General features: G+C 41.0%; 4 protein-coding genes across 4 annotated transcripts in view; all 4 read right to left on the bottom strand.

The window, feature by feature from the left end:
- Positions 1-26,263, bottom strand: part of TTN (titin) — a 379,890-nt gene that overhangs the window by 262,087 nt on the left and 91,540 nt on the right. Inside the window, exons 44-47 of the mRNA XM_078681496.1 lie at positions 18,877-19,155; positions 17,671-18,234; positions 1,689-1,970; positions 65-343 (exon numbers count right to left, since the gene is read on the bottom strand). Coding sequence (XP_078537622.1) covers positions 65-343; positions 1,689-1,970; positions 17,671-18,234; positions 18,877-19,155 — 1,404 coding nt within the window. The remainder of the gene's footprint in view (positions 1-64; positions 344-1,688; positions 1,971-17,670; positions 18,235-18,876; positions 19,156-26,263) is intronic.
- LOC144825317 (titin-like) lies at positions 2,302-10,322 on the bottom strand. Its single transcript, XM_078684130.1, has 17 exons — positions 10,053-10,322; positions 9,682-9,960; positions 9,254-9,532; positions 8,871-9,149; positions 8,483-8,770; positions 7,971-8,249; positions 7,465-7,746; positions 6,447-6,725; positions 6,045-6,326; positions 5,638-5,916; positions 5,248-5,535; positions 4,534-4,812; positions 4,154-4,432; positions 3,773-4,051; positions 3,373-3,660; positions 2,533-2,820; positions 2,302-2,312 (listed from the first exon to the last, which is right to left on the bottom strand). The coding sequence occupies exons 1-17, from the start codon at positions 10,297-10,299 to the stop codon at positions 2,302-2,304; spliced, it is 4,485 nt and encodes a 1,494-aa protein (XP_078540256.1). The 5' UTR covers positions 10,300-10,322.
- On the bottom strand, positions 10,324-12,618 carry LOC144823184 (titin-like). Its single transcript, XM_078681497.1, has 6 exons — positions 12,341-12,618; positions 11,966-12,244; positions 11,592-11,870; positions 11,214-11,492; positions 10,805-11,092; positions 10,324-10,706 (listed from the first exon to the last, which is right to left on the bottom strand). The coding sequence occupies exons 1-6, from the start codon at positions 12,597-12,599 to the stop codon at positions 10,360-10,362; spliced, it is 1,731 nt and encodes a 576-aa protein (XP_078537623.1). The 5' UTR covers positions 12,600-12,618; the 3' UTR covers positions 10,324-10,359.
- LOC144823185 (titin-like) lies at positions 12,601-16,922 on the bottom strand. The gene is made up of 5 exons (XM_078681498.1): positions 16,544-16,922; positions 13,875-14,153; positions 13,497-13,775; positions 13,115-13,399; positions 12,601-13,005 (listed from the first exon to the last, which is right to left on the bottom strand). The coding sequence occupies exons 1-5, from the start codon at positions 16,800-16,802 to the stop codon at positions 12,686-12,688; spliced, it is 1,422 nt and encodes a 473-aa protein (XP_078537624.1). The 5' UTR covers positions 16,803-16,922; the 3' UTR covers positions 12,601-12,685.

Here is a 26,263-nt window from a genome sequence, read left to right as displayed (position 1 = left end):
GTTGCATAAGAATAAAATGCACATAGTAGAGCTGAGCTCATTGTAGGCAAGAATGCATACAAACCTTTAAATTTAATGGCACAAACACAATTATCACTTCCCACTTCATTGACTGCCTTGCACTGGTATTCGCCAATGTCTGAAGATTCAATGTTAAGAATGTGGACGCTCGCAAGGGAGTCTTTGGAGGTGACTTTGAACTTCTTACTGCTTCGAATTTGTCTCCTGTCCTTATACCAGGCAACTTCAAATGGTGGTGTTCCCAGAAGTTCACATTCAAAGCTCACATCAACGCCTTTAAGTACCTCTACAGGACTAGGTTTTCTGCTAAAGACAGGTGGTTCTACAAAAAACAAAAAAGATTTATTTGCGTGTACTTAAAAGAGAAATTGCACACATGCTCATTAGTAAAGAAGATATTTAAACTATTGGCTTTTGGTATCATGGTTTATCATAAGAACAGCATGGGAGCACAACAGGGCCATCATTTTAAGGCACTCCTAGTGTTTTAGATGATAAAGCCTATGAACCTAAATCTACCCTTCCTGACAGAGCAACGCCTGATGATCACGCAGTCAACATTACCGCAATAATGCATATCGGAGGAGACATACTTTCATTTTTCATAATTTCATGCTATTACCTAATAGTTTTGTATACCCCTCAATTTGATCAAGATAACAGTGGCGTCTTCACTCCTTGGTGTGAGAGCCATTATAATTGCGATATTGAGCACCTCATTTCAACCCACTTTAAAACTAGTTTGTTCAATGTCCACATTTCTCCCAAAGCCTTGAAACGATTACGTCCTGGTTAAGCCCCTCTCTTTTTCCAGATTATTTAATAATTTTGTAAACAATATCACATCAATGTATGCGAATGGTGGCTTCCCAAAATCTCTCTCCCTGCTCTCTCTATCACAGTGGAATAGGCTGAGCTGGTAAGGAGTCTGGAGGGGGAGAAAGAAGGACCCTTTCATTGAGTCTATAAGTGGAATGTTCTAGAAAGGATTGCCATACAAGAACTTTCTGAATACAGAAAGCAGTGAAAGACGTCGTGTTTTGTGAATAGATCATGCCCATTTCTATCTTCCAGAGGTACAACAACAACCCCCTCCCCAGAAAGAAAAATAAAACATCTAAATATATATATGTATTTTGGGGTTGAAGGTTTCCCTGGCAATGTATTAAGTAGATAGGAAACTCTAAACAGAGACTTCACCAAATTTAGGTTTCATCATATACTGTTTATATAACTGCTTCATGGATCACAGCTCTCATTCCAATGTGAGCAATATAGGTGACGGAGTATTAGGCTTTGCAATACAGTTACTGGGCCACCCAATAAATTAGATTAAGGGAGTAGTACATTAGCCTTTGTGACCACAAGTTCTGTTAAACTATGTGATCTTTGTACAATCTCTGATGGTCCACTAAATCAGAGCAGCCTGAAACATTCTGAATTTCATAACCAAAGAAGCATACTTGCAATTTATGTTCCATGGAGTGGTAAACTTCTGCCACAGTAAGGCTGCAAAATCAATGTTTCAATGTCATTCTATATTTTGCTCTCGGATTTTACTTAGCAGGGCTACTGGACATCCTTTCCTAAGCTCAAAAGAGACTATGTCAAGCGACACCTGGTGCGATACCTATAGCAAAGTAGCAAAAAAGTTTGTGATTTTTAACCTTTTACTGTGATGACGGTGCTGCAGCTTGTGCTCCCAGCATCGTTGTGAGCTTCGCACGTGTAGTCCCCACTGTCCTCAATACTGGCATCAGAAATTTCAAGAACAGCCACTGAATCCAAGAATGTTATGTTGTACTTCCCACTGGCTTGGATTTCACTCTCGCTTTTGTACCATGTCACCTTTATTTCAGGAGATCCACTTATTTTGCATTCAAGCTGTATGGAGTCACTCTGCTTTGCAACTTTTGTTGGTTCAAACTTCTTAACAAACTTTGGAGGTTCTGAGAAACCAAAGAGAACAAATAATTACAGAGCCAAGTCACTGATTGCAAATAAAGAAAAAGATGCATAAATACTAGTATTTGTTATGTTGTCGCAAGAATGAGCACTGACCACAAATTGTGGAAGCACAGTAGAAGGCTCATAGATAAGATTATGACCTGATCTGTACTTTAAGATCTTGAATTGTTGCTTTAGCATGAGAAATGTTGGTTACACTGAATATGCTGCTGTAAACCTCACTCTAACTGACACCAATCTGCAACTTTGTTTACTTGAACATTGAAGAACCACAGACCACAAAGAGGAAACACCATTCATTCATTAATCATTTCATGCAAAAACTAAAGAAAAAGATGTATAAAAAGGGAAAGTGAACAGTACACCTACAACAACAACCATATCTAAGCACATTTCTGAGTAGAGGTTTTCCATGTCAAAAATATGCATATAAAGGCAGAACATATACACATTTTTCCGAGAATATTCAAAATATCATATTTTTATATAGTGTTAAAATTTTACAAACAACACAAACATAAAAGACCTAGAAAGAACCAGTACCTTTTACAAAAAGTTCAGCTGAACAAGAGGCTTTGCCAACATCGTTGCTCGCTTGACATGAGTATTGCCCTGAATCTCCTTTGCCTACTTTAAATATTTTCAAATGTGCAGTGTTGCCTAAGTGGGTGATGGAATAGTTTCCTCCGCTTCGGATTTCTTTGTTATCTTTCACCCACATAACTTTAATTGGCTGTGTTCCGGTAACTTGGCACTCAAAATCAGCACTCTGTCCAATAGCTGTGCTAACCGGCACCAGTTTTCTATCAAAGAATGGAGGTCTCTTGGGTTCTGGAAATTGAAATTACACATATTTTAGTTTACAGTTCTGTTACTTAACATTGAAGGTAAGAAGTTGCCAATGTTAGTGATTACTTGCTGCAAAATGGCCAGTTTTTAGTTGTCAAATATCAATTCAACTGGCAGCTTCCTCAATGCTAAAGACATTCAAGAAATATGCAGCAAACCAATACTGAAAGATAAGTTTGATTTTATACATGCTTTAACTGCCATATGCACACATGGTGTGCATTATTTGGCATCAAGTACCGCATTCAACATCATATACTCAAGAACATCCCGCAACTAAACCCAGCCCTACAAGAGAACCATAAGATGGGGAAATATAAGAGTGTTCATGGAAGCATTGCAAAACATAACAGTTACAATTTGAGAGGATGAAATAGAAAATACATTGCCATCCAGGGTGAAAAAAGAGAAAGAGAAGATGTACCTAGTTTGCAAATATCAAGAAGTACAGTTAGATCTGTGATAAGCCATTCTTAGCCCAGAATCTTAGTAAAGCATATTTTCTAAAAGAGAGCAAAACATAATTAAACACACCTGTCAGTGTGAGCCTGGCACTTGAAGAAGCAGTTCCAATGGGGTTTGTTGCTGTGCAAAAATATTGTCCCGCATGATCTTTCTCTGCTCCCAAAATCTGAAGAGTTGCTATATTATCAATAAATGATGTCTGTAAGTTATAATCATCTGCCAAAATAGATCCATCTTTATACCAAGAAACGTCAATGGGTTCTGAGCCATTGATACGGCATTCAAATTTAACAGGTAGCCCCAGAGTCTCTTGAATGTCCTTCAATTTTCTAGAAAAGGAGGGTGGAAGTTGACGCTCTGTAAAGAAAATAGCATTAAGAATATATTTTAATGTTAATAAAATGTGAATAAAGAAGGGCATAACCCCTAAAGGGGAGAGGGAGGGATTGTGAAGGAAGTGGTACATCACCTTGCACACTGAGCGTGGTTTTTGTAGAGGCTGCTCCTACATTGTTTTCAGCTTTGCAAGTATACTCGCCACTGTCATTTTTGTCCACTCTGCTGAACATTAGGGTGGCCACGTTATTTGCAAAGTATAGTTTATAGCCAGGAGCGGACCGCAGTTTCGTATCTCCCTTGTACCAAGATACTTTAATCTCCGGTGTGCCTCCTATTTCACATTGCAAGGATATAGAATCTCCAACAGTGACTTCCACAGGTTCCAAATGGGTAATAAAGTAAGGTGGTTCTACAGCAGAAATAATTACAAAAAGTAAAAATACAGATCACACTTTACATGGTCCATGCTTATAAGAATTAGGTGCTGTGAGGAAATCTGAGGAACACAAACCTAATATTGACACAAGAGCTTGGCAAGAATCCTTTCCAGCCTCGTTCTCCACGCTACAAGTGTATTCTCCATCCTCCTCCTTTGAACTATTCATCACTTCCAGTATGCAAGATTTTTCAGTGGTGGTGATTGTACATTTTTCGGACTGGCGTATCTCAACTCCATCCTTTTCCCATGTAACGGAAATAGGACTTGTGCCGGTATAAGTACATTCAAGAACAAGGGAGGTGCCGGTCTCTACGCTGCAGTCATTCAGTTTCTTCACAAATGTTGCAGGTTCTGGTAAGCAATAATAAAGTGCAGTAATGAGCATATCTTCCATCCAAAATAGATAAATACTATTGTGAGTGCTAGGCTAGAAAAGTACCAAATGAACAAACCTTTCACAAACAGGCGTGTAGTACAAGAGTCTTTGCCGGCGTCATTGTGCACCATGCATGTGTAATCGCCACTTTGAGTTGGATCTACATTGTACAACTCCAGCATGGCAATTGAATCTTTTAATATGATGTTGCATCCTTCTCCGGATAGTAGTTCAGAACTTCCTCTAAACCAATTTACTTTGAAGGGAGGAGTACCTCTAATGATGCTTGTAAAAATGATATCCATGCCAGGTAAGGCATGTGCAGGTTCAGGGGTCTTCACGAAGGATGGAGGTTCTAAACAAAGATAAGACAAAGGAGACAGCATGTGTACACTTCAGCCACTGACTCTAAAGAGGGGCTATTATACCAATTTAGGCAATGTTTTGATCAGTTAGGCTTGTAAAATGCCTGTCTGCTGCAGTGTCACTATAAGAAAGAAGTATGTACATTCTAGGTTGTGAAATTAATTATAAGACTGGCAAAATACCTATAAAATTAATTTGTATATTAGCTTTTGAGATTGTATATGGGCCTTCTTCAGGTTGTTATCTTATGACGGATCCCCGTGTACTCATGAAAGGTAATTTGCTAATAAATGTTTTAATGTATGTTTGTTAGTCAACTCAATATCAATAGCTACAAAAGCACGAAAAGCTGAAGAAAGTTAGCAGCTTTTGAAGAAAGGTATTGAACCCCATTATTCCAGCACTAAACCCAACATGTACCGACCTTGAACAGTCAGTGCTGCACCGCATTCATCACTTCCTGCTACATTGGTAGCTTTACAGGTGTAGTTGCCGACATCAAGTGACTCAAGTGTGTTGATTTTCAGAACACAGACATTGTCTGTACTCGAAACTTCATATTTAGCTCCACTTGAAATCAGGTGACGATCTTGATACCAGGATATGGAAAGAGGTGGTGACCCAGACACTTTACACTCCATCAGGACAGAGGAGCCTAACACACCATAGGTTTCTTTGAGTTTTTTCGTGAAAGAAGGGGGGATGATTCGATCTATATAGGAAAATGTAATAAAGTATAGTTTACAGAATGAAATAATAAGTTTGATGCTTAATGTACTATGTAAATGACAAAAAATAATGTATCCCAACTAACCTAGCACATCTACTGAGGCAGTGCAGCTGCTTTTCCCGACATTGTTTTGTACCACAAAGGTATATTCTCCACTGTCTGCATGGCCAGCAGACACAATTCTAATGGAAGCCACGTTGTGGATGAAACTAATTTTGTATTTTTGGTTACTGGTAAGTTCCTTCCCATCCTTAAACCAGCTAGTTGAAAGTTCTGGTGTTCCAGTCACTGTGCATTCCAAGCTACATGTATCTCCTGCAGTGACTCTGATATATTCTGGTTTTTCTACAATTGTTGCAGGTTCTAAAAAGGAAGAGAGATCGCAGTCATTTACAAATTAGCTGGTGACTATACTTAACATACCACTACAAGACGCAATGCCTAAAAGAACTCAAGAAGAAATGAATGTTTCCTATCCAAGATTCCATTACCTAAAACTGACACTGTTGTTATGCATTCCCGCATTCCAGCTTCATTTGTGATTTGACAGGTATACTTTCCAGCATTTTCTGGACCTGCTTTTCCAATAAGCAATGTGGCAATTGTGCCCACATAGGATATCCTTATATTTTCACTTTCTCTGATAATGTCTTCTTTGCCTTTGAGCCATGTTACAGAAATGGGCTGTGAGCCTTCAATTGTTGCCTGCAACTCAACGGGTTCGCCAGCAGTGACAGTGATGCTGTCCACTTTCTTCACAAATCGAGGTGGTTCTGAGCAAAGAAATATGCAACTGCTGTTAAGAATTGCATGCTCTTTTAAGAAATCAACACTGTACATGTTGTTTAAGACATTACCTATAGTTGCCATGCAAACACACATATAATACTTGCCTTTCAACTTTATTGTGCAGATACAAGTGTCACTTCCAACCTCATTGGTTGCCTTACACTGGTATTCACCAATATCGGATGCTTCAACATTAAGAATGTGAACACTTGCAAGGGTGTTTTTAGAGGTAACTTTGTATTTTTTGCTGCTACGGATTTGTCTCCTGTCTTTGTACCAGGTGACATCAAAAGGTGGAGTTCCTGAAAGGTCACATTCAAGACTAACATCCACTCCTTTAAGTATCTGTGCAGGACTTGGTATCCGGCTGAAGACAGGAGGATCTATAAAGAAAGCCGTTTGAGCAAAAATGAATGGAATGAAGACATAGATATCCCTCTTACAAGGTTAGTTGTGGCAGGAAGACCCACCCTCCCCACAACAAGAAATGTCAATTGAGTCACGTGCACTTCTATCAGCAGACACTATGAATCGAACCTAGGCATGTTATACGTGAACAAGTTTTCGACGTTGGATATTAAGCGCCCACGGTCGGAATGTGACATCATCAAACTGTGATGCATTGTTGCTGTGGCACATACTTCACCACATGCATTAGCTCAACTTGATAAGAAAGTTTTTGATATGGATCATATACAAATGTCATGTAAACCAGCTCTTTTAAGAATGTATCAATACATATGAAAGAGGAGAATGATAACCAAAGTTATAAGCGAGGCAACAAGTTATTTTTCTGTCAAACTCATATTGGAAGCCTAACTACAGTGGTGCAAATGCTGACTGGGCTATACAGTAGGTGGGCTTTACCTGAAAAACATCTGTTTACATGGAAAGTGGGAAATGTCACTATCAAGTGGCACAGAGTACATCAGCTGAGGAGATACAGATTGGTGTTAGGATGGAGGTGTGTATATATAGCCATATAGCTATAGGCTATTGTAAAAAGGTATACCCCCTTTAAGAATAGACACAACCAGGCTATATAGAAAATGATATACCCTTTTAAGAATAGACATAATCGTGAGTATTTAAAAGAGAACACTAAGTTCTATGGAAGCTGACCTTTTACTGTGACCTTTATACTGGAGCTTGCACTCCCAGCATCATTGTGGGCTTCACACGTGTAGTCTCCAGTGTCTTCGATGCTGAGGGCCTCCATTTCCAGGACTGCCACGGAATCAACAAAAGACATCATGTATTTCTCACTCTGTTTGAGCACGTTGTCATTCTTGTACCAAACAACCTTGATTTCCGGAGAGCCACTGATTTTACATTCAAAGCGAACTGGTGTGCCCTGTTTCGCTACTTTCAGTGGCTCTAATTTCTTAAGAAATTTGGGAGGTTCTGAAAGCCAAGAGAATAAACAAGAGGAGAATGGAGAAAAAAATTAGTTTAGAAATCAGATAGCATTTTGCAAACCAAAAGAGTAAAGCATAGGGGAATGTGGTGGGTGAACTCCAGATCATCACAAGAAGAAGACAAACTATACAAACAGACAATCTCGCACACACGTCCACTCCAAATCAGAAGAGTAAAGAAGGCAGAATTCAAGAATAAGATTCCCGCACCTGTTATGATCAACATTGCCGAACAAGAATCGCTACCAACGTCATTGGTAACTTGGCAGGTATACTGTCCCGCCCTCGCGATATCCACTGTGAATAGATTTAAGAACACTATTGACCCTTCGACACCAAAAAAGCATTTAGCTCCAGGGGAAAGTTCCAAGTCTTCTTTAAACCACTTCACATTGAAGGGTGGTGTTCCTCTGAGTTCAGCTTTAAAGTCCACTAAAGAATCCGGTATCGCCTTTTGGTTTTCAAGTTTCTCTGCGAAGCTCGGTGGTTCTGTGGTATTCAAGAAAAACCCTTGAATTAAATTGCTTGCTTATGAATGGCGAAAGAATTGCTTCAATACAAGATTAAAAGAAATAACAGCATAAAATCACTAAAGAGCTAAAGAAAAATGTCATCAGAAGATGGAATAACATGTTAGTCATATGTAGGCATCTATTTTTGCTCATAAATTAGGTTTATCATAGTTAGCTAATAAAACCATGGAAGTATAAAGAATGGCAAACCTTTGACAATTAAGGCTGCACTGCATTCATCGCTTCCTGCTACGTTTGTGGCTTTGCAGGTGTAGTTTGCAGTGTCAGTCAGTTCTAAATGAGAAATCATCAATGATATTGTGTTCTCGTGGCAAAGTAGCTTGTATTTTGCACTTTCAGTTATCTGGCTTCCATCCTTGTACCACTTTGCGCTAATGGGCATTGAGCCAGATACTTTGCATTCCATGTGAGCAGAGGATCCTAGAACTTTATCCAGTTTCATTATCTTTTTGGTGAACGAAGGAGGGATCGCTTGATCTGCTCAAAAAATAGTAAAAAATGCGTTATAGCATTTTCCTTTATTTCAGTATTAACTCTTTGAGTATTGTAAAATAACACATTTTTCAAAAATACAAACCTAGAACTGTCAACAGAGATTTACAGCTACTGCTTCCAAATTCATTTTCCACTTTAAAGGTGTATTCTCCTTCGTCCTCTTTCATCACTGACTGGATCCTGAATCTGGCAACATTGTCTTCAAAGCTAATTGTATAGTATCTACTTGGCATGAGCTGACGGCCATCTTTGTACCACTTCACTTGAAGCTCTGGTGTCCCAGCCACAGTGCACTCCAGGGTCACTGGGTCCCTCTCTGTCACGTCAACTGACTTGGTTCTGTCTATGATTTTAGCAGGTTCTGTGTAAGAATTGGAATAAAGAAGTTTAGGTCTAATACACTAGCATTGTATTTGGTTATCAAGACTAGTCTATCCTAAGTATGACAAAGGCTTGCTCACAAACCTTGGACTTGAAGTGAGGCAAAACACTTTTCTGTGCCTGCATCATTCACAGCCTGACAAGTGTATCTCCCAGAATGGCTCCTTTCCACTGTGAATATTGTCAGTGTAGCAACATTGTTCTCAAAGCTCAGGCTCACATTATCCCCTTCGTCCACCACTCGCCCATCTTTTATCCAGGACATAGACAGTGGAGAAGAACCGGTCACAGTACACTGGAAAATGGCAGAGCTTTCAAGCACGGTGGACACATTTTCTATCTTCTGTACAAATGATGGGGGCTCTGTACATCAGAGATGGAATGTAAAAGAGAAATCAAGGTTTTAATTGGTGAGCTGTGAAGAGGTCCTTTTTTTAAGGAGATAGACTTATATTAGGATTAGGTTTAGGGTTAATATTAGTTCACATTCATTTATTCTTGCACTAACTAACCTTTCAAGCGAACGGGTGCTGTGCAGGAACAGCTGCCTGCAGGATTTGAAACAATACACAAGTACTCCCCAGCATCTGAGGCATCACACTTTAGTATGTTGATTGTAAATACGGAGTCCTTCTGGGTGATGGCATATTTTTTGCTACTTCGAATCTCCTTATTATTCCTTAGCCAAGCTACGTCAAAAGGCGGGGTGCCAGTCACCTCGCAATCCAGAGTCATGTCGTAGAACTTAACTACTTCTGCTGGCTGGAGTTCCCTTGTAAAGATGGGAGGGTCTAGAAGCCAAGGGGATCATACGTTTTAGCATACAATTATGGAGTAAAAGCAAAACTCACTGTCTCAAGAGATTAGTGCAATAAGTACAAACCTTTCACTTGCATATCGATGCTGCAACTCTCACTACCGGCTTCGTTCGAAGCTTCGCAGACGTAAGTGGCACTGTCTCCAATATCCAAACTCATAATCTCAAGGGTGGCACAATCGTCAAAGAAAGACATGGCATACTTATTACTTCCCACAATTTCATTCCCATCCATGTACCATGTTGACTTGATTGGGGGTGTGCCCGCTACCTGGCATTCAAAAGATGTATGTTCACCCTTTTTCAGCAACATTACAGGGCTAGGCTTCTTGACAAATCGAGGGGGTTCTAAATATGAAAAAGGTAATATTGGTTATTGGGACATAAACTGAAAAAAACTTAAGAAAATGCTGAAGAATGACAGTGGTATGATATGCCCACCTTTTACAAAGAGAGCCACTTTGCACATTACTGTGCCAACGTCATTGGTGGCCTGGCAGGTGTAGCTTCCTGAATCCGCCACCTTGGTGGAAAGAAGCTCTAGGATACTTGAAGACTCATCCTTCCAAACTGATCGAGATGCCCCCGATAGGAGCTCCTTGCTATCCTTAAACCACTTTATCACCATAGGACTGGTTCCGCCCATTAGGGCTTTAAAGTGAACTCTAACCCTGGGTATGGCATCTTGTGACAGTGGCTCTTCAACAAAGTATGGGGGTTCTGCAATATGCAAAGAGACAGGGACATAGGTTTTAGACTTAAAGAAACCCAAGTGAGCAGACTTACATATGCAGGAGAAGAAGGACAGAATTCCAAACCTTTGACTGTCAAGTATCCGCTGCACTGACTGCTCCCTGCTTTGTTTGCTGCAGCGCACGTGTAAGATCCGCTGTCCGCGGCTTCCAGTTGATTGATTTCCAAAAACGCAATGTTTTCATGGAAAGAGTATTTGTGCTTCTCGCTTGAGACAATCTCCTGGCCATCCTTTTGCCACTTTACTGTAATTGGGTGTGTTCCGGATACTATGCACTCAAGGTGGACGAAGGACCCCTTGACGCTGTCCATTTTCCTTAACTTTTTTGTGAAGGAGGGAGGTATTATTAGATCTAAATAACACAAGAGTGAAAATAGGCTAGTTAGGTGGAAGAAATGTAGTGTGTAAGGTTACCTTCAGAAAAGCATACAGAAGACCGCAAGGATTGTGCTACTGTGGGTGCGCATACTGACCTAGCACACTGATGGTGGCGCTACAGCTGCTTCTGCCAACATCATTCTGCACTTCGAATGTGTAATCTCCGCTATCCCTCTTTTCCGTTGAGAGTATCTTAAGGACTGATGCCCGGTCTGTGGTATTAATTTTATATTTTGGGCCGAATGTTATTTCTTTTGCGCCCCTCAACCACTTCGCAGTTATGTCTTTAGACCCTGAGAATCTACACTGTAGGGTAGCTGGGTCACCCTCTGTGACGTCTATGGACACAGGCTTCTCGGTGATAGTGGCTGGCTCTGTAGTAAAAATGGGAAGATAGTGTTAAAGATGTTTGCAAATTTTGGGCAAAGTGGAAAAAAAAACTATAATACCCTCTGCATTCTGTGCCAACCAACCTTTTACTGAGAGCGTGGCAGAGCACCTCTGTGTTCCCGCGTCATTTTTAGCCTGACAGGAAAACTTGCCACCATTCTGAGCTTGAACTGAGCTAATGGAGAGTGTGGCCACATTGTTCTGAAAAACAGCTTTTATGTTATCGTCTTCCATGACCTCCTCGTTGTCTTTCAACCATACTACGGAGATTGGTTGGGAACCTTTCACGATACACTGGAATGCCACGCTTCCTCCTATCAGGGAGCCTAGATTCTCAATTTTCCTGACGAACGATGGAGGTTCTAGCAAAAAATAAATATACAATTGATATTAGTTTTAGCCAAAATAGTTTGATTAAACTACTCGAATATATGAAAGAAAATCTAAGCGTGCTAACCTTTTAACGTGACTCCAGAACTGCACATGCAACTTCCAACCTCATTGTAGGCCCTGCATTCATATTCCCCAATATCAGAGGAGTCAAACCTTATGATATTTAGTTTCACTAAAGCATCTTCCATGATTGTTTTGTACTTTCGGCTGCTTCGAATAGGTCTGTTGTCTTTAAACCACGAAATATCAAAGGGAGGCGTCCCCAGGAGCTGGCTCTCCAAAACAACCTCTGTGTCTCTGAGGACTTCAACGGGGTCGAACTTCTTGCTAAAAGAAGGTGGCTCTGTGGTGCAAAAGAAGGGGCTCCTTTAATTAACATGCAACTAAACTTCTTCAAGACATTGAACTTTAAGAAAGAAAGGGCACACATCACACAAACCTTTCACTGTGACAATGCTACTGCAGGAGTCTGTGCCGGCTTCGTTCTGTGCCTCACAGCTGTATTCACCACTGTCTCCCACACTGCAATCCTTCACTAGCAGCACTGCCTCCGAGTTCAGGAAAGATATTCTATGTTTAGCACTCTCTTTAATGGGCCTATCATCCTTCGACCAGCTTATCTTGATTACAGGCGTGCCAACAACTTTGCATCTAAGCTCTAAAGAATCGTCTGTTTTTAGCAGTTGCAAAGGCTCCATTTTCTCGGTGAAGGTTGCAGGTTCTAGAGAAGGAAGACAGTTATTAAGACAAAGTAAGAGGCAGCCCATGAAGGGCTGAAGAGCTTCTAAGAGTGTAAGAGGCCAAAGGCAAAAAGAGAATGCAAACCTTTTACAAACAAGTTCGCGGTGCATGCAACAGCGCCAGCCACGTTGCTGACTTTGCAGGCATAGCTGCCAGAGTTGGACTGTTTCACCGCATATATTTCCAGGGTTGTTCCCAGGGCTTCTTTTGTGATGTAGCAGGTTCCACCAGTTGTCAGTTCTTCCTCACCCTTGAACCACTGTATGGAGAACGGTGCAGTTCCTTGGAAGGCAGCCTTCAAGCGCACTGTGGATCCAGGCAAGACCTCTTGTGGATCCGGTTTAGACGTGAAGCTTGGAGGTTCTACATTTCATGAAGAAGAAACATGTAGGTATTCAGTGGGTGAACACACTGTAAATTTGATCACTAATATACATCTGTAATGTTAAACAGCGCAAACAAGGTGTCAAACCTTTCACTGTTAGAGTTCCGCTGCTTTCTTTACTTCCTGCAGAGTTTGTTGCTCTGCAAGTGTATATCCCAGCATCACTCATGTCTACTCTGCTGATATCAAGAGAAGCAGAGCCTTCCCCAAATGCTATTCTGTACTTTTCCCCTGTGATCTCCTTCCCGTCCTTAAACCAGGAAGCGCTCATTGGCAAGGAGCCAGAGAGTTTACATTCCAGTCGACAAGTTGCACTGACTATGCTGTCAAGACTTCTCAAGGGTTTGGTGAAAGTTGGGGGAATCGTGCGATCTGTTGAGGATAGAATTAGAAGTGGAAAAAGTACATTAAAGTAAGGTTTCATTCAAAAATAAAGAAGAAATCTATGATTTGAAGAGCATATACCGACCTAGCACGGTAAAAGTAATCTGGCATTTCATACTGCCGGCATCATTAGAAACTTCAAAGGTGTATTCCCCACTGTCTTGCAGTTCGGAAGAATAAAATTTCAGGCATGCAGTATTGTTCTTAAAGCTGATTCTGTACTTTTTGTTGGACATCAACTCCTTCCCATGTCTTAACCACCTTGTTTTCAGTTCTGGTGTGCCTGCAACAGTGCACTCCAAAGTGGCAGGGTCACCCGCAGTCACCTGGGTCAGTTCCGTTTTGTCGACTATTCTGGCTGGCTCTATAACAGAATGCAACAATTATCATTAGGAATGCCTGTCACCAAGTTCCCTTACGGCTAAATGAATCACCTGAAGAGTATAAGGGTTATAACACCAACCTTTTACTGACAGCTCGCCGAAACATGTCTGACTTCCAGCCTCATTTTCTGCAAGACATGTGTACTTGCCCGCAGAACTGGGCTGAACATCAGCAATAGTCAAAGATGAAATGCTATTTTCAAAAGTAATTTTGACCTTGTCCATTTCCTTAAGAATCTCTTTCCCTTTCATCCAAGTGACAGAAATGGGCTCGGACCCTCTCACAACTGCCTGAAAAGTCACGGCATTTCCGAGGAACGCTGTTACATTTTCTATCTTCTTGATAAAAGAAGGTGGCTCTGATTAAGGGAGAAATACAAAAGAATGAAAGGGAGGCTGGCAACACATTGTGAGTAAAATGCACAGCACCAAGTTGGCGATTCCCTCTCACTTGAATTATGTTGTTAATCCTTTCCAGCCAAACTCAAAGCACCACAAGGAGCCCTTCTCAGCCACGCTGCTTGCTCCTCTCTCAGTTTTCTAAAGGGTCTTCTCAGACACATTCCTATCTTGCGGCATGCATTCCAACCTCATCAGTCACTCGCCAATCTCTTCTTGTGCCACAAAAGTATTTTTCCCCTAAAATCAAAACAATTAAGGTCTCACTCAGTCTTGATTTATTACACCTCCTCAGCTGGTGAATCTTCTCTGTTTTCTTCCCTCCCTGCTTCCAAACTACCTTTTATCGCATTACAAGAAGAAGAGACACATCTAGTGACACCTTCACCAACTGATCCTTCAATTCTTCATAAAGCTCACAGGGTTATCTTTAATTTACTGGCATGCAAATCTCCATCCAATAACCCTTGCAATCCCCCTACACTTTCGCTCTTGTAAAATGCACTCCTCAGAGTTTGCATCTCTATTTTGAACTTCATTATAATCACATCTACTAACAGCCATCTCTCCTCAGTTGTCTTCCTTTCAAACTTCTCAATTGTCTTTAGTACAGTCGGGCCCAACATAATATTTTCATCTTTGCACAGTTTGGGCTCAAATGACACTGCTACCTTAGCTTTCTTTCTCCTTTGCTGACCATTCCAAATCAGTCTCCTGATATTCTTCAGTTCTCCACCACATACAGCACCAAAGAACATTCTCCATTGCTCAGTCCTGGAACAACCCTAATTTTCTATCAGTATCACTCCATTCACCGTGTGCTTCCTTGCTGATGACTCAAAGACTGTCTACTTGTTCCGCTTCATTACACAATTAACCATACTAATGCACCCTATTTCCACCCTTCAGATGGGCATGCAACGCGTAACCTCACCTAATACATATTTCTCCCTATCTACTGCATCCGAGAACAATAAATGTCTCATCTTAAATCCCTATCCCCATTCTCAATCATCAATCTGGCCATAGCCAGGGATCCATTATGAAAACAAAAGACGTCTTTACTTCTTCATAATGCCATTAGCCCATACCACCAAGTGATTAACATTTGCAATTGATACCACACCACCTCACATTCCGCTATCTAAAGAATAAGAGTAGTGTCCCTGTGCCCAGCAAACTCGTAAACTGAACCAATCATCTAGAGATGAAGTAGACTTCATCCTTTCACTACTATTCCACCAATCTTTTCTTTGCATGTCCATCACCACCTGCCATTCACACATCTTAAAGGCTAGTTTAGTGTGTAGAAAAGGTGTCTCTACAAGTGCCTAACTCATGTCTCCACATACGTCCATGGTGCTACACGGCCTATCTCCTTAAGAATCATTTTCATTTCATCAGCGTAATAGAAATTGGCAAGGGCTCTTTCACAACTCCCTGAAAAATCACTGTATTTCCAAGGATGATATTACACTTTCTATCAGCTTGATAAAAGAAGGTGTCTCTTATTAAGAGCGCACTACCATGTGCCCCTCCAGTTACATACTCAAGCCCAATCAATATATTTACCTCTACAGCTTTGTTCAGTTCTCCATTGACATACTATAGGCTACCGTACAAGCTCCACACCCTGTGTGAAATATTATATGTCAAATCTTAGCCTTTCCTACCATCCCTTCACTGGAATTCCCTCCCCACCTATCTGAGTTCATTCACCACTCAGTACTCTGTAGGGATGGCCCACCAAACTCAGTGGAACTACCTTGATCGTCTATAGCACACCTGCACCATATCAATAAAGTTCACCTTCACAGAAGGCATAACGTGTCATTCTGTTTTTGATCATCATCCACTGCCACATATCTATCTACCATTTAGTGTATACCCTGAACATCATCATCCTTGAGATGTTTACCAAATAAATTCATAACCAAATACCTAAGTGGCATAAGCCATCACACAAATAAAAGACACCAAAGTGTTACTTTCTTTTCGGATGCTTGCAAGGTTAATACTGGCATTAATGGATTTAAGTACATTAATGCAAAGTCTAGAAAGTACAACTTCGTATGGTGAGATGGCTCGTTGTTCACTAATCCACAAGCGTAACAACGTTTAGTCTCGACTAGCTTAAATAAAAACTTGAAAGATGATTTACAGGTTACTTTTTCTCAAACCACCCTATCCAAAGGGCAAATTAATAGCAACCTAACAATTTGTAAGAAAGTGAAAGATAAAGCCATTGAAGAATGATGAGAAGCTGGATAAAGAAGAAGACTGTCCTTCCAGGAAGAATGTGCTGGTCTTCAAAATCCGCAGAAAGAAAGAGTTTCTCTTGAATACTAACCTTTTAGCCTGTATGTTGCACTGCAGCCACACTTTCCGACTTCATTGGCTACGACACATTCATATTCTCCGACATCTGCACTATTGAATGAAGAGATTTCTATGCAAGCGAGACCCTTGGGCGACGTAAGTCTGTATTTTTTACTGCTTCGTATCTGCTTCTTGTCTTTGAACCAGTTAATTTCAAAGGGTCCAGTTCCGGCAATCTCACACTGAAGAGTAGCATTGGATCCTCTCACCAGTTCTGCTGGCTCAAGCATTTTGGTGAAAGAAGGTGGTTCTATAAAAGCATTAAAGTGTCAAGACATGGTTAATCTCTGTTATCCATTTATTTCTATCCCAGATAAAAGAACTAAAGAGCAAGTTAAAGCAAACAAACCTTTGACAACTATTTCAGTGGTGCAGCTGTCACTGCCAGCATCATTAGTTGCTTCACAGGAGTAGTGGCCACTATCATCAACCTTCATGTCAACAATATCTAGCACCGCCTCAGAGTTGATAAATGTTATTTGGCGCACATCACTCTGTCTAATTTCAGCGTTGTTCTTGAACCAAGTGACATGAATAGGGGGCGAGCCTTTCACCTTGCACTGCAGGCTAGCTGACTGCCCCTGTCTCAACAGAAAAGATGGATCCACCTTCTTCAAAAAGGAGGGGGGTTCTATAGAAAGATTTTAAAACAAAAAATTAAAGTAAGACTCATATGCACAGAAGGATGTCTGCAAATGTCAACACACAGAAGGAATCTAGATTCACACTCATCCTCAGTATAAAATGAAGTTGCACCAAACCACACAGAAATTACATATAACAAGAGACAAAACCGTAGAATTTGTAAAGGATAACATATACCGTCAACATTTTGAATGGAAGAAGATGCAAACCACAACGTGGAAGGAATGGAGTCTCCAGAAAAGACAGCATAAAAACATGAACAGATGTTGCAGATTGGTCTAAATCTTACTTTGGTTCTTTAAAAAAGTATACAATTGAGTGATATTTCTTAAGAGGTCATTATCAAGCCTATGATCAAACGTTGGGAAACTAAATAAAGTTGGTAGTGTTTTAGAGAATACATTCTGTGTGGGTATGTGACTGTGTGTGTCTGTATTTGTAGTGTTGCCTTACCTCTGATGGTCACAGAAGCAGAGCTGGAGCTGCTTCCAGCATCATTGGAAGCAGTGCACACGTAATTTCCAGAATCTTTAAGTTTGGCCACAGGAATTTCAAGAGAGGCCACTTTGTCTTCAAAATAAATCTTGCAATCTTTGCCATGCATCAGTTTCTGTCTATCTTTGCTCCATGCAACGGTGACCTTTCTGTCCTCATCCACTTGGCACTCCAGGCGGATGGTTTTGGTGACAGTCGAGTTCAGGTTGACCAGCTCCTTGATGAAGTATGGCTTATCAACCACAGTAAGCTCAGCTTGGCAGATATCTGTTCCAAACTTGTTGGATGCCTTACAAGAGTAAACCCCCTTATCAGCAGTGGTAAGATTAGGGATCTCCAGTATGTGCTTATTGTTGGCAGCTGAGATTTTACAGTTCCGGGAAGATGGTATTGCAAACCCATCTTTCTGCCAAACAGCATCAATAACTGGAGTCCCTGACACTGTACCCTGGAATTTTGCAGTCTTACCCACAAAAGACGTAATCGACTCGGGTCTAGTTATAAAATATGGTGGAAAAGCTTCTGTGAAAAGAAAACAAATTGCAATATTCAGTGTAAATGAAATCAATGGGATTCACAGCATTTTAAATAGAAGAAAATAAGTAAACAAGATCATTTTTTTTCATTGGCTTAGAAAGAGTAATGAAAACATAGGTCAAAGTGGTTAAAGATAGCATAATCAGATTTGTCTGACGTTGACCTGTAATCAAATGATTAAAGAGTTTAAATACGACTAATATGTTGATTATCCTCTCCAGTATTAAATGCTTGATGCATGATCATGCAATACATGGTCTGTGAAAACCATTACTAGAGTGTTTTAGCAGAGCAAGTCTGCTGGTATTCTGCTTGAAACAACATCAAATGCTCCCTAAGAAAGAGTAAGATATAGCGCATATTTTCTGACACAAAAAAAGATGCAATGCACTTTTGTGCTAAGATAGGTCTAATACAACACTTTTCTAGCATTGTGCATGAGAAGAAAATTGTACCACACCCAAAGAAACCTATAGTTACTTACATTGACATATCCCTAAGAATATGTTCACTCTGTAATAGATATTCCATACGATGTGCCATGTGTAAAAGTTCTTGTATAAAGAAGCCTGTAAAAAACATTGCCATGAGATCACTTGCAAAGCCGTCCTATGAACCTGTACTCACCAGACACAGACAGGGTGGCCGTACAGCTTACGCTGCCGTAGGGATTCGACGCTTTGCAGGTGTATTCTCCGCAGTCCACGACCTGAGGTCTCAAGACCTCCAGGGTAGAGAGGTAATTTGTTGATTGCACTGAATGCTTATCACTCTCATAGACTTCCCGGCCAGCCTTGTACCACTGGAATTTAACATTAGGAGCGGGTTCAACTTCACAGGTGAATTTTGCAGAATGTCCAACAGCGACTTCCAATGATTCAATTCGTTTCCGAAACACAGGTACAGCTGGAAAAACAAAAACACACAAAAACTGAGAATGAGTCCGTGTGTGCATTGTTTTAACAATATGGCTATGCAAGCAGCCAAACAACTGGAAATTTGATAGGTGATTACTGTTGAACAATCCAGGTCAGTGGCTGAGAACATGAAAGGGAAGAGGCAAACCAAGTACACAATTATTGTGCAGTGATAAAACAAACAATTGGTGGGACTGGTGTGGTACCCAAGGCCGTCCCACTATATGTTGGCGTACTGCATTTTTTAAACTCCTTTTTCATTCATCACAGATCTGCTGCAAAACACTTCAGGACCTCACATTGGTGATGTCTATAGAGCCCCTTAGCAAGGGGCACCATAGGCAAGCCCGTATGAGTCCTATGTATAGAAACGGCCCTGGCGATACATATTATTATGAACATACATGTGCAATTCATCTCTTGTGCTGTAAAAAAAATCAGGTTATGAAGAGTTTCATGAGGTTTTACAAACAATGTGCAGACAAGAAACACCATTATCAAAATAATTAACAAATTAGGGATGGAAGTGCTCAAACATGCCTCATTTCTAAGTTTAAAAAATGAAATGAGCAATGGACAAACGAAGAGGATTTGTCATAATCAGATTAAAGAACTGCAGACTATCCAACCGATCACAAGGAAGGTGAGTTTTAATGCAACCTATGGTGTGTTACACAATTAACGAGCTGTGCAGAAAAACGTGAGAGTATGTGAAAATGGCTGAAGCAAGACTCTAAAGAGGAAGGCACAAACATTTCGTGATTGTGGTGATACGATCGCTATCTAGACAAAGGCCAGTCTGTGATGTGATGTTGTTTTTGTGTTGATATACAGACATGTTGATATGATTAGTAAATTAGTGAGACTAAAGTGTGATATTTCCCATAATCCAACCTCTTTTTACTACTGTGAGTTTCGATGAAGTTGTAGTTTTTCCACCTTCGTTAAGTGCCTCACAGGTATACTCTCCTTGATGAGCATCCATCTTTACTTTGTTGATCACTAATGTAAATATGTCATTGTGTTGTAAACACTTGAACTCTTTGTCTGAATGCACCAGTTTACCCTCAAAGTACCACTTCACTTCCTGTACGTTAGAGATTCTAGTTTCCATGCTGAGGGAACTACCTTCCTCAATAGCAATATCCTGCAATTTTCTAAATATATTTGGTCCACTCAGGGAGAATTCCTCTGCAGATTCATCCTCACATATTTCTTCCTGTTGATCTCCCTTTCTCAGAATTTGCAGTGGTCCCTCACATGGGAGGCATGTCCATTTAGCATCAACACTGAGCGCGGTACCCCCCACATCTTTAACTGGTGGTCTCTCTGCTGGAATGCTTAACTCTACCTTAGGAGATAGCTCATCAAAATAAACTTGAGATTCTTTGGTTATTTCAGCCTGTTGGGGTGATGGAATAGCTGTAGTCGATCTAACTCCTTCTAGCACTAATGGCATTTCTAACACACTATTAGCATTCAATGCTTGGACAGGAGAACGTGAAGTGTACACTTTTTCGGGCCTAAAAATGAATCCCAGTTTTAATTGTTCTGCTAATAACATCTGCTGCTCTTTGTAAATGATGGCGTGCAAAGCAGCCCTGAATTCATTCTTCAGATCTGCTGTCTGGGGGTACAGCTCCTGCACTGCTAACGCCATTTCTTGGGCTGCTGAACTCCCTGTTGTAGTGAGGTGAGTGAAGATTGAATATGAAGGCTCTTTGGTAAGTTTAACCTTCTTCTCTTTAACTCTGTCTGCATCACCTAGATGTTCTCCAGGCAACATACATTGTTCACTTATCACCGCAGATCGCTGTGGACGTCTGGCTTGCGATTGCACATCCATACTAAACGGTCTGGGATGCTGATACAAGACATTTTCCTCCTTTGCTAAAACATCTATTTCCTCTACCTCATTTACCATTAAAATATTTCTGTTCTGTTCTGTTAATGTCACGTTTTCTGATGGCAAACTTGTTGAGTCAACTGAATGTGCCTCTTTGATTATCTGCTTTTCCTCCATCATTACGGGAAGTCTTACTGACTGTCCTTCCTGTATCCGGGAAGCAAAGTCATGCTCAGCTGCTTCTAGAAGAACTGTGCTTTCTATGGGCATCCCGCAGTTCCCAGTGAGGAGCGCTTGGGAAGGGATTCTCTCTTCGTATGTGGTTTCACAGGCAAGAGCGTCTCTGCTTATGAAAAAGTCAACATGTCCTTGGTTGAAAGGCCGGCTTTCAATGACAGTTGCCACAAGCAAATCACTTAGAGGGTCTTCCTTTGTCAGAGCTGCTCTCTCAGCTCCCGCGGCTGCCTGCATAAGTTTTTCTTTGGCTAAGGGTATTTCTTCCATTATTGTGCTAATGAATTTTCGCAGCGGAGCCTCGTGTGATTGTTCGGGCACAACGCTGTCTATCTTTGTTTGAAGAACCTCAAATTGTTCAGAAGACACTTTGATCTTCTCTTCTGTATTCAGGGCCCAAGAACGTATTTGCTCTGATTTATACAACGACATTTGAGATGGAGGTTTTTCAAAAATCATTATATCTTCCTTGGCCAAAATGTCTTCAGAACTTTTGGTTGGAAGAATGAGAATTGAAGGGTGTTCTGAGGTGGGTGAGATGTTGACCTCACTATCTAGCGGGATCATCCAATCATTGCTCTCATGTGAGATAAGGTTGTGCACTGCTATGGTCAAGGGGTGGAGTAAAGTTGTACTTTTGCTGATGTATGCTTTGTTCTCAACAGGAACGTCAAAACTGAAAGGCCCTTCGCTGGAAAATGCACTTTGACCATTGAAAACCTGCAAATGCAAAGGCTGTTTTGTTTCTATTTGTACATTTGCAGTAACTAGTCCATCTGAACTGAGAAATGCCATGGCCTGCTCTCCTGTGAGCTGCATATTATCTTCTGTAACAGAAATGGAATTCGTAAGCGTATTTGGGGTTAGCACCTCAAGTACCTTGCCAGATTTGATAACGGGCAATGCCTCTTCCTTATGTGCCATTGTCTGAGAATCATATACAGGCACATGCCATTCTTGTGGTTCTTGTGCACATATGTTCACTTTAACAGGTAAGTCACAAACAGGTATGACTTCTCCGTGAGTCTCCGTTAACTTGAGTTGCTCTACTACCTGAACAGATTGGACCAATGCATTTTCTTCCTGGAATAAAGAACACTTATCTTCCTTCGGCATGTCTGCCACCAGTGGTGTCTCCTTCGGCAGCTCCTCAAACCTTTCAACTTTATAAGTGCAGAGCATATGCTTCTGTTCACATGCTGAAGTCCCAGTTTTTACATCAACATCGGTAAGTGGTACAGTACTATCACTGGTATGCTTTTCTTCAGCAATTACTGGTGCCAGTGTGGATTTATCCTCTCTGGAAACTTTGAGTTGGATGGTTTCTGAGGCTTCATTCTCAAAGTGATGTTCTTTAACATCTTGTCTGTGCTCCACCACAATGGGTAGGCGCAGATCAGGCGTGACATGCAACGTCAAAGCAGACAGCTCTTGAATGGGCGGGCTTGCAATTGGTTCAAGATGATGCTCTGTCAGGCCATGGTCTTCTTGGACCTCTGGACTAGTAAAAGCCAGAGGGAGTGCTTGTTCGGTTTTCGGAAGTAAAGACTCTTCGATCTTGGCAGAAACGGGCACTCTTTCCATTCTTTGAGATTCACCTTGAACAATTTCATCTGCAAGTGTGCTCTCTATACTTGTTGATTCTGACAAGTAGAACCGGTCCTCTAATTGGTAAACCTCCTCTTTTTGAAGTGAATACTTGCCCTCTGTGCCAATTGTGTATAACATCTGATGCCCATCCTGCAGATCGGCTGCAACATCTCCCGGGAGCTTCACAGCATATATACGAGATTCCGTGGCCTCCTTATGGACAGATTTCTTGTATGATTTTGAAACATGTTTCTGATACAGTCGTTGTTCTTGTTGAATAAGCATCCCAGTGGTGTCTTTCAACAAAAGCAATTCTGCAGTGCAAGTTGCCTCTCCTGTGGTGTTCTGTGCCTTGCAACTATACAACCCACTATCTTCAGTGTGACATTTTTTTAATATCAGGGATCCTGCACCATCTGCACCATGGAAGATGGTGCTAAATTCATCATTGCTTAGCAGGGAGTCTCCCTTATACCAGTGAACTTCTGGGGCTGGCTCTCCCAACACCTTATATTGGAATGTGGCTGCCTGACCCTCTACACACTTGGTAGATGTAATCTCTGACACAAACTGAGGTGGGCCCACTCTGGACTTGTACTCAGCATGTTTCTCAGCTGACAACCTTTCTGCATGGTCTGGATTCACCTTCAGATAAGCGCTGCAGGCCGTCTCTCCGTATTTGTTGGTGGCAATGCAACTGTACTCACCCTCATCTCCTAGCTTTGCATAAGGGATAATGAAACTATACGTATCCACATCAAACACAAATTTATAATCTGCTGATGGTATCAATCTCTCTCCATTATATAGCCAGACAATTTTGGGTTTTGGGGCACCAGTGACGACCACGGACATTCGAGCCATGTCACCAACATTAACTTCTATAGAGGAAGCCTGTCTAATGAAAAAGGGGACTTTGCCATTTTGATTCGTTATGGCAAGTCTGTCTGGGTAAACTGGAGATTCAGGCATGAGTTCGAGTATTTTATCTGTGTGGGGTAACTGAGATCCGCTGTTGAGGAGGTCAGCTCTGTCTTCCTCTCCAGATATAGCAAAGCTAGCAGGTGTGTCTGTATGGGAAAGAAAGTGTTACAGTTTTACCTTGTCTACATATCAATTTTTCAAAAACAACCAATACAATACAAAAATATGAAGTAGAACATTTCTTGTAAATTGCAGCGTTTGGGATGAAATATTGACAAATTACAGATCATCGAAAAATATCGTTCTAAAAAACTGTAGGAATTTCAAATATGTATATGTTTTCGTGAAAGGTGTCTGGATTTTAAAACATTAGTTAAAAGCACAGTTTATGTTTTCCTTGTACCAAATGGCCATAATTTGAAGCTATCTTCTGAAATGTCAGAACACAGATCCTCTGTGTCAGTTCTTGGGCTGCTGTATCTCTCATGCTCTATGGCTCTGATTACAAGTGGCCTAAACAGTATCCCTGAGGCGGGAAGAGAAATAAGATTTCAGGCCATTACAAGTGGGATGGTTTTTCTGCACCTGAGATTAGTGGGTGTGATTATACCAGTAATCCTGGGTGCTAAAACACTGGGTCTGGTTTTGCCAAGTTTGACTGCACACCTAGTACAACCTGGCTGGACTGATGTCTGGGGAGGATAGGTGGGGGTTGGGGTGAGGCAGGAGCTTTTCACCCCTGCCGCTAATTCACCCCACTGCAACATGCCACTACTCAGACACACCCTGGTCGCACCCTGGTTCCACTGCTCCCATTTACGAACTGCTCAGAGCATTTGGTAAATGGCAGTGGTAAACGCAATTGAGAAAATTGTGCGGTTTTTCACCAGTAGAAACCAGGTCTGCTTAGTTAATAACCATTCCAGCCTGGGTAACTTTTAATTGCATGAAGCAGAGTGTGTCTGTAAAGCTGTGCCAGGCCTAGTTCTGGGAATGCCATGTGACATATTGTCCAGGCTCCTATTTCCCCAATCCATAAATCTACATAACTTACCATAACAAACATGTGGGCAATCAAAATGTACTTGTCAGGCTACTCTCAGGCTACCCTTAGAATACTATACTGTCCTCTTGTAAAAGAGAATAAACTATAGCAGTCTAAGGTTAAAAAGCGGGCAGCAAATATTAATTAAAAGAATAACGTAACTCAGCGACAGGATACCCGTGGGGTGATAGTGCACTTTATGAGTTTATAAGTTTCAAGTTTTGCATAACATAACATAACATAACATAACATAACATAACATAACAGAAGAGTGAGTCTCCCTTTTAGCAAGATCTAAACACTGCCAAAAAAACGCACTGCTCCAAAGATAGCTGTTTTTGAAAGGTGAAGTCTTTTAGTACAATTCCCACTCCGTTTGGCCCATCTGTGTCATTTAATACCCCTATCTGGGCCGGTGTAAGTTAACGTGGGTCCCTCCTGCATCAGCTGCACTCCTGATCCAGTATCATCAATTGGTCAGGCTCAGTAGTTGGCAGCAGCCCTGTATCCACAGCAGGGTTGTGTTATGTCACCCTTTTCCATCAATGTTGCTGATGGGGGAGGGTATTACTCAATAGGTTTTCCCTATTTACCAGGAAACAGTGGAAACCCAGTTGGACATACGGTCTTAGCTACCAAGCACCCAGGACAATTGCTTTTTGAGTTATGGAAGCCAAACCATTTTTAAGCGTAAGTGCAACTGACTCCCCGTTTAGGCCAATAAAAATTGTCCCCAAGAGATATAACATGGACGGGAGTTTTGGTAGTAGATATTAAAACACTAAATGTGATGTCCTCAGCAAAATCCAAATCTACAGCCATATTAGCCAACAGGTGAAAACTAACAAAATTCTACCACTTAAAACGCAAGAAAATCCCATTTTAAACATATCACTGAAACCGATTTCCAGTCCATGGTCTAGGAAATATTGGTTTTACAGATTGGTTCTGAACTTCAAATTTCCTAGTTTCACCATAGCCCAGTAAAAGCAGCATTTCGAGCTGCAGCCCACTGCGTTATAGAAGCGATACAGTGTACCCATGTAGCCCATGAACCTTGACATTTCCACTTGGTGAATTTAGAGGCTACTCTATAAAACTTTCCACATGCCTTGCCTAACATACATGCAAGAAAGAGTGAAGTTCTTGGGGGACTAAGAAACACATTAAGTAGAGATTTGTGGTTGTCTTAGAAAACCCAGAATTTACGTCACATATCCTACTGAATTCTAGTCATTTTTAGGTTTTGCAATTTCCATGTAGAATAAGTACTAGTTGACAACAAAACTAAAAATCAGTTGAAATGCCCCTGCTTTTGGTTTGTTTCTGAGACCACATGTGCTAATTTGCTAATTTCAAATGATTGTCTAGCTCTTTGTTGCAGGTGAGAGAAGCTAACATTAAACAAAACCGAAAAAGTAAATAAATACGCGTTTGTTCTTCAGTTGGCTGACAACT

The sequence above is a fragment of the Lissotriton helveticus genome, chromosome 3_1, assembly GCF_964261635.1.
Source record: "Lissotriton helveticus chromosome 3_1, aLisHel1.1, whole genome shotgun sequence".
NCBI classification, from domain to species: domain Eukaryota; kingdom Metazoa; phylum Chordata; class Amphibia; order Caudata; family Salamandridae; genus Lissotriton; species Lissotriton helveticus.
This window is presented reverse-complemented; position numbering and strand designations above follow the sequence as displayed.